The 8,964-nt window shown below is 45.4% G+C and overlaps 1 protein-coding gene across 1 annotated transcript; it reads left to right on the top strand.

Moving 5' to 3' along the window:
* Window positions 1-310: 310 nt before the first annotated feature.
* On the top strand, window positions 311-7,622 carry LOC140419846 (uncharacterized). The gene is made up of 2 exons (XM_072503894.1): window positions 311-520; window positions 906-7,622. The coding sequence occupies exon 2, from the start codon at window positions 1,212-1,214 to the stop codon at window positions 2,226-2,228; it is 1,017 nt and encodes a 338-aa protein (XP_072359995.1). The 5' UTR covers window positions 311-520; window positions 906-1,211; the 3' UTR covers window positions 2,229-7,622.
* Window positions 7,623-8,964: the final 1,342 nt, after the last annotated feature.

Below are 8,964 nucleotides of genomic sequence, written 5' to 3'. Positions count from 1 at the left end.
AATGTCTCCCCCCCCCCAGAATGAGGAAAGAAATGGAAAAGGGGAAACATTGATTTCCTCCCAGATGTTGCAGAGGAGTAAATTTTAGTTAACTGCTGCGTTGTAACGTCACAATGGAATGCTGCCTGAATCAGCCAATAGGAATCACGGTGCTCCGCGGTGATGTCACCGGGTTCCAGTGCGCAGGCCCGGCGCGGACGCAAGCGCCCTGCCCCCACCCTTTGTTCCCCATCCCCCGAACATCTCCAGGAAAGTTTCCCGGCAACTGGCTGACGGCTCTGGCCAGAGCGAGAAGTCGCTCCGTGGTTTCCCCTCCCCCAGCCCGGACTGCGCATGTCCAAGGGAGAGGCAATGATGCGCATGTGCGGGGTAGAGATCATCTCCCGGCTTGAGTTGTTGACCAATGGGGAACCCAGAGCACCGGAAGGACTCTTTTCCTCCAGCCAACCAAAGCGCGGGCTTCCTGTGACTGAAAATGGCGATTCCCACAGACTGAATTTTCATCCTGCCTCCAGCATCTGTGAGTAAAACACTTTCTTTTCTCCCCCTTTCCATTTCTTTTCTCATTCTCACCTTCAATTGGTCACTTGCAGCAACTGAAGGGAAAGGAAGTGAATCCAGGGAGGGTGCAGACTCTGCAAAGCTTGGCCCAGGTCTCTCTCTCTTAAAGACATTGACATCCTTTGTTCCCTCAGCTTCACACATTTATTTGTCTGGCTAAAAGGATGGTGTCTTCCCTAATGATCACAATTAAAGGGGTGGTTTCCCCAAGAGATGGCTGACATTTAAGGGGACAGTAAATAATATCGGACAGAGACATGTCTGGTGTTATCTGGTACAGATTAGATATTATTGCTGCTTCTGCAAGAAAGTACATTTATTTAGAGTCTTGAAACATTTTACAGGATATTAGAAGAGGAGGAATTACAGACAGACATCACGTCGAGATCTAACAGAGTCCCTCGATTCCTTGGAAGATTACATTTATCAGCATTTGAATCTAGAAGGAGTAATGCTTGTCTGTTCTGTCGGTGCCAAGACACTGAAAAAGCACTGAAACACATGTGAGTGAGAGTATCCCAGAGCACTGACTCTGGGAAGAGGTTAGACAGCCTGAAAAAACATCGCACCATTCACAGCAGGGAAGATTGTACACGTGTTCTGTGTGTGGACGCGGTCTCAATTGATTGTCCGACCTGGAGACCCAAAACATGGAGAAACCGTGGATATGTGGGGATTGTGGGAAGGGATACAAATTCCCATCACAACTGGAAACCCATCGACGCAGTCACACTGGGGAGCGGCCATTCACCTGCTATCAGTGTGAGAAGGGATTCGCTCAGTTATCCCATCTGTGGAGCCACCAACAAGTTCACACTGGGGAGAGGCCGTTCATCTGTTCCCAATGTGGGAAGGGATTCACTCGGTTTACCCACCTGCAGAGACACCAGAGCGTTCACACTGGAGAGAGGCCCTTCACCTGCTCTCAGTGTGAGAAGGGATTCTCTCGGTTTTCCAGCCTACAGGCACACCAGCGAGTTCACACTGGGGAGAAGCCATTCACCTGCTCTCAATGTGGGAAGGAATTCAGTTTTTCATCCAGCCTGCAAACACACCAGCGTGTTCACACTGGGGAGAAGCCGTTCACCTGCTCCCAGTGTGGGAAGATATTCAGACATTCAGGCACTCTTCAGAAACATCAGCAAGTTCACACTAGGGAGAAGCCATTTGCCTGTTCTCAGTGTGGGAAGGGATTCACTCAGTTATCCCGCCTGCAGGTACATGGACGAATTCACACCGGGGAGAGGCCATTCACCTGCTCTCAGTGTGGGAAGGGATTCAGTGATTCATCCCACCTAGTGACACACCAGCGAATTCACACTGGGGAGAAGCCGTTCACCTGCTCTCAGTGTGGAAAAGGATTTACTCAATTATCCAACTTGCAGGTACACGAGCGAGTTCACACTGGCGAGAGGCCATTCACTTGTTCCCAGTGTGGGAAAGGATTTACTCAAATATTCGCCCTGCAAACACATCAGCGAGTTCACACTGGAGAGAGGCCATTCACCTGCTCTCAGTGTGGGAAGGGATTCATTGATTCATCCCATCTATTGAGACACCAGCGAGTTCACACTGGGGAGAGGCCATTCATCTGTTCCAAGTGTGGAAAAGGATTTACTCAAATATCCACTCTGCAGTCACACCAGCGAGTTCACACTCGGGAGTGACCGTTCACCTGCTCACAATGTGGGAAGGGTTTCACTCAATTATCTAACCTGCAGACACACCAGATAATTCACATTGGGTAAAGATTGTTCACATGTTCTTGGGGGAAAGGATTCCATGATTCATTGCACATGATGAGACACCAACAAGTTCATCATTAATTTCGGTTGTTTTATTTTGCTGTTATTATTTATGCTCTCAGTTACACTGAAGACGGTAGCATTGTGGATAGCACAATTGCTTCACAGCTCCAGGGTCCCAGGTTCGATTCCGACTTGGGTCACTGTCTGTGCGGAGTCTGCGCATCCTCCCCGTGTGTGCGTGGGTTTCCTCCGGGTGCTCCGGTTTCCTCCCACAGTCCAACGATGTGCAGGTTAGGTGGATTGGCCATGATAAATTGCCCTTAGTGTCCAAAATTGCCCTTAGTGTTGGGTGGGGTTGCTGGGTTATGGGGATAGGGTGGAGGTGCTGACCTTGGGTAGGGTGCTCTTTCCAAGAGCCGGTGCAGACTCGATGGGCCGAATGGCCTACTTCTGCACTGTAAATTCTATGATTTTGTTTGTCCTGACAGTTGACAGTTCCATTTTGTCTGCACCGACCCATGGAAAGAGCATCCACATCTCCACCCTGTCCCCGTAACCCCACCTGACCTTTTCCGAACATCAAGGGGCAATTTAGTATCGCCAATCCACCGAACCGGCACATCTTTGGACTGTGGGAGGAAACAGGAGCACCCGGAGGAAACTCACGCAGACACGGGGAGAACTTACAGACTCTGCACAGACAGTGACCCAAGCCGGGAATTGAACCTGGGACCCTGGAGCTGTGAAGCAAATGTGCGAACCACTGTGCTACCGTGCCGTTGCTTGAAAGTTTGAAGATATTTAGTTGCCATTTCTCTTTTCGACCCCACAAAGCATACTATGTTGCCATGGAGATGGGTCCTCATGGTTACATGGTTCCTTTGTTTAGTTTACTTGGGTATTTCTCACAGAAGGAAACTCAAGGTATGAAGGCCAAGTTACCTGTGATAGATGGGGAAACTGATGGGAGACAGGCAATAGCTAATCGTTAAGAAATTATTACATATTTACAAGAGGATCATTGGCTGGGTGGCATGTTTCTGACGCAGAGCGACATGAACAGTGCGGCTTCAACTCCCACATCAGCTGTGCTTATCCACAAAGGCCCAGCTTTCTGAACATTGTCCTCACCGGACGTGTGGTGACCCTCAGTTTGAATCACCACCAGTCAGCTCTCTCCTCTGTCAAAGGGGGAGCAGGCTATGGTCCTCTGGGACTTTGGTGACTTTCATTTCACACATATACAACACATACAGATTCCTTTTAGGAACAAAACTCCAACAGGAAAAGTGATGCAACCGTGACTAACAAGAAAAGTTAAAGATTCCGTCAGATCCATGGAAGAGGCTCATAAAGTGGAAAATAGTAGTAAGTCTGAGAATAATGCCCATGAATTGTAGAACCCCTCCATCCTTCCCCTCAGTTCAAACTTAACCTTCTCAAGGGGCAAGAATTCCAGCAGGACCCCCCGCCACACTAGGGCACAGAGTGGAGAAGCTGCTCTCCATCTCATCAGGATCCGCCTTAGGGCGATCAACGAGGCGAAGGCCACAACATCTGCCTCCGCACCTGTTTCCAACCCTGGCTGGTCCGACACCCCGAATATGGCCTCCCAGGGACCCGGGTCCAGTTTCACGTGCACCACCTTGGAAATTACCCTAAAAACCTCCTTCCAGTAATCCTCTAGCTTTGGACTTGACCAAAACATATGAACGTGATTAGCGCCCCCCCCACCCCTCCGCAACGCTCGCACACATCTTCTACTCCTTCAAAGAATCTGCTCATCCTTGACCTCGTGAGGTGTGCTCTGTATACCACCTTCAGCTGTATCAGCCGCAACCTCGCGCACGAGGTGGAGGCATTCACTCTCCGGTGGTACCTAAAGTGAGTCCCTGCCCTACGGAATGGCAGCCCCCCCCCCCCCCCCCCCCCCCCCACCACCACTCCTGGCCGAGACACCACAAAATACTCTTGTCTAGATTTAGTTTGTAACCCGAGAAAGACCCAAACACGCGAAGCAGCTCCAATATTCCCCCTATTGACACACTTGGTTCCGACACATATAACAGCAAATCATCGGCATATACGGACACCCAATGCTCTATTCCCCCCTGCACTATTCCTTTCCATACCCCCAAACTTCTTAATGCGATGGCCAACGGCTCAATCGCGAGGGCAAACAGCTGGGGGGACATAGGACATCCCTGCCTAGTCACACGATGGAGAGAAAGGTATCTCGAGCTGATGTTGTTTGTGCGGACACTCGCCCTCGGCTCCTTATGTAGTAGCTTTACCCAGTTAGACAGGAGAGTTTATAATGGGGAATATGGAAAAGACAGAGAAACTAAACAACATGTGTCTGTCTTCATGGAGGAAGATGCAGAAATCATCCCCATAGCGAACCAAGGGGACATGTGATTACGAGGAACTGAGATTAGTATTAGTGAAAAAGTAGTATTGGAGAAATTAATGTGGTTGAAAGTTAATAAATCCCCAAAAGCTGCTGCTCCACATCCCAGAGTGTTGAAAGAGGCGGCTGTAGAGATAGTGGATACATTGGTGATCATCATTCAAAATTCTATAGGTTCTGGAATGGTTCCTGCAGATTGGACGGTGGTAAATGTCACCCCTTTTGTATTCAATTTCCCTCACAATAAACAGTAATATTCTATGAGCTTTCCTAATTACTTGCTGCACCTGTATACAAGCCTTTTGTGATTCTCCCCATTTACTTAACCCATCTATATATATCCTTTTGTAGTCTCCATATGTCCTCTTCACAATTTACTTTCCTACCTATCCGTGTATCATTGGAACATAGGAGCAGGAATTGGCCATTCAGCCCATGGAGCCTGCTCTACCATTCTATACGATCATGGCTGATCATCCACTTCAATGCCTTTTTCCCCACACTGTCCCCATATCCCTTTGTGTTATTGGGATTTAGAAATCTGTCAGTCTCTGCTTTAAACACACTCAGTGACTGAGCTCCCACAGCCCTCTGGGGTAGAGAATTCCAAAGATTCACAACCCTCTGAGTAGAGAAATGTTTCCTCCGAGACCGGTCCTAAGTGGCTTCCCCCTTATTTTGAAATTGTGTCCCCTGGTTCTATGCTCCATAACCAGGGGAAATCTCTCACCTGCACCTGTCTAATCCTTTATGGATTGTGTGGGTTTCAATGAAATCCGCTGCCATTCTTCAAATTCCGGAGACTAGAGGCCCAGCTTCCCCAGTCTCTCTTAGGACAGTCCTGCCATCCCCGGAACAAGTCTGGTGAACCTTCATTGCCCTCCCTCTGTGACAATAATACCTTTCCTAAGGTAATGGGAGTACAACTGCACATAGTACTCCAGCTGTGGTCTAACCAAGGTTCTATACTATTGAAGCAAGTCTTCACTACTCCTGTACTCAAATCCTCTTGTGATAAAGGCCAACATCCCATTAGCCTTCCTAATAACTTGCTGCACCTGCATGTTAGCTTCAGTGACTCATTGACAGGACACCCGGGTCCATTCACACCCAGGTCCCTTTACCACGAATACCACTCACGTTAACTGCACACAAGGCTCAGGTCGCACAGAGGGAGACCATTAGGCCGATCGTGCTAATGCCAGATCTGTGAAAGAGCCAACCAATTAATCCCATTGTCCAGAAATGTTCTTTTCTTTTCAAGGATCTGTCCAATTCTGTTTGAAGAAAGAGTTGAATCTGTTTCTTGCAGCCTTTTCAGATGATGCTCTCCTGATCACAACAACTTGCCTGTGTTTAAAAAACAAATTATTCAGGATATTGTGTGTTTAGATTTTCATTGAGAATTTCAGAGAGAATCAAAATATTACTCAAAATTAAAACTCAATCTTTGTCAATCTTTTTGACGAGGGGACCAAGTTTGAGGACATTTAAAAAAAAAAAAAATCCTTTTCTATAGTATCACAGCACCTCCTGGAGATTTAGATTTTACATTTAGATATATTGTTACGTGTACTGAGGTACAGTGAAAATTATTGTTCTGTGTCCAGTCCAGGCAGATTGTTCCATACATGAAAAACATAGGACATACAATAAGTACACAATGTAAATACATAGACATCAGGTGAAGCATAATGAGTGTATTGCTAAGTGTAATGTACAAAACTGTAGGTAGGACTGGGAAATCCATTTAATTTTATAATTCCATCACTTTTGCACCATATTCATGGATATAAGTAACAAGGTCAAGGAAGTCATTTTAAACTCTAACATCTCGCTTCTTGCACAGATTATGGAACATTTCTTTGTTAATCACATATTGATTTCATATTAGAAGCCAGTCACCAAACAGTTGGTTATGCAACAATGAACTTTGATTAAGTTAGAATTTGTGAAACAATGTAATCGATAATATTGTAATGGATGAATTGTTCTTTTATAAATTAAGATTGTACAAACCCAAATGTTTCTAAACTGCAGAGCTAGCAGAAATTGTTTATACAAAGAAAGTATTTTGATAAGTAGTGGGCTATCATATTCTACCCAAGTCTGGTTCAAGAATAAGCTTATTATTCAGCCTGATCAAGATTAATAAAAAAGAAAGCTATTGCTTTCCACAAACTGTCTTTTTAAACCAGTGCATCTTGTATTGACCAAATGTATGAATTAGATTACTGTATTAATTAGCTACCATCAGTAGCAGTAATACCTAGTGAGGCTTAATCGAACTGCAGCTAATGAATCCATTATGAATCAGTAGTTATAGTGAAAAACTGAGTTTTATTTGCTGCAAAAATGTAAAAGCTTAATTGCTGTGTATGTAAACAATATGAAATGAAGATAAATGTACTGGTGAGAGACACGTTCAAGCTCAGATTAGCCTCAACATTTGAAACTGGATAAATAAAGGATTGTATAGAATCAGATAAAGGGATAGTATGAAACAGTTCTATTGTATTCCTGTCTAAGATAATGAGAGTAAGCTGTACAAGTAATTGGGGATCCAATTCAATTAATCTAGTAAACAAATTGACCAATGGCCATGTTACAACAGGCCCAACTCTGACGTGAGGTAATGGTCAATTTGGGGATAAAAGTAGGTGTTCCGAAGGTCTTCCTTGTTGGCCAAGTACTGAAGACTCCCGAGGCTGAGTTCCAAGGAAATTACTGTCAAAGAAGGAGCCAGACCCCCGAGGCTGAATTCCACAAGAATTACTGTCAAAGAAGGAGCCAGAGAGGGTTACGCTTCTACAGACTGATCACCCACATGAAGTTGTAAAAGTCAATGTCTTCAAAGTTGTTCAGTAAACCTTTATCATTTAATAAACTTCTTTTAAAATTTACTATCCAGAGGATACTGTCTTTGCATGAATTGGTTAAAGTTTTGTCTGAACCAAAGTGATTTTATTAAATGGTAAGTTGGGGGTGGCTGAAATCAATTGAGTTCCAGATGACAAGATCAGATACCAGAAATTTTCAATTTAAAAACTTGCATTTCTGTAGTGCCTTTCACAACCACAGGACGTCCCAAAGTGCTTTACAGCAAATGAAGTACTTTTGAAGTGTACTCACTGTTGTAATGTAGGAAACTCAGCAGCCAATTTACACACAGCAAGATCCCACACACAGCAATGTGATAATGAGCAGATGATCTGTTTTTAGTGATGTTGACTGAGGGATAAATATTGACCAGGACACCAGGGATAACACCCCTGCTCTTCTACAAAATAGTGGCTGTGGGAACGTTTACACCCACCTGAGAGGGGCAGACAGGGTCTCAGTTTAACATCTTATTTGAAAGACAGTGCAGCACTCCCTCAGTGCTGGGACGAGGAATGTTGGAACTGGTTTTTGCCCACAGGTCTTAACCTTCTGATCCAGAGGTGATAGTGCTGCCCACTGAGCCGTGTCGGACACTAGTTAGAAAGGAAAAGTCGTACCTTAAAACCCTTCACCCTTTTCCTCCGATGCCTAAATCTAATAATTAAAAACTCCAGTATAAATAACATGAATTTGACTGACAAATGTTGAGGTGTTGATTTCGAGATAGAAGTTTTGACTTTCCACTTGCTCCTCAGGCACCTTTCTGTGTCTATTGCTCATAACAATGACAGCCAGGCGATGGAGGTGAGGTTGAATATAGCTGAGAATAACTGGGCCTGTGCCCCAGTTGGAAAACTGCCATGGATGTCGCACTAATAGAGAGACAGGAAGGTGCTGGAGGAGAGCCTGGGAAATGGGCCTCCAACCAATTACATTGGTCACTATTCCGATCCCAGACCAGACCCCAACAGTGGCTAGGATACAGGGAAGATCTTATGAGGAAAGGCTGAGGGACTTGAGGCTGTTTTCGTTCGAGAGAAGAAGGTTAAGAGGTGACTTAATTGAGGCACACCAGATGATCAGAGGATTGGATAGGGTGGACAGTGAGAGCCTTTTTCCTCGGATGGTGATGTCTAGCACGAGGGGACATAGCTTTAAATTGAGGGGTGATAGATATAAGACAGATGTCAGAGGTAGGTTCTTTACTCAGAGAGTAGTAAGGGTGTGGAATGCCCTGCCTGCAACAGTAGTGGACTCGCCAACACTAAGGACATTTAAATGGTCATTGGATAGACATATGGACGATAAGGGAATAGTGTAGACGGGCTTTAGAGTGGTTTCACAGGTCGGCGCAACATCGAG

Source organism: Scyliorhinus torazame, chromosome 5, assembly GCF_047496885.1.
Source record: "Scyliorhinus torazame isolate Kashiwa2021f chromosome 5, sScyTor2.1, whole genome shotgun sequence".
NCBI lineage: Eukaryota > Metazoa > Chordata > Chondrichthyes > Carcharhiniformes > Scyliorhinidae > Scyliorhinus > Scyliorhinus torazame.
This window is presented reverse-complemented; position numbering and strand designations above follow the sequence as displayed.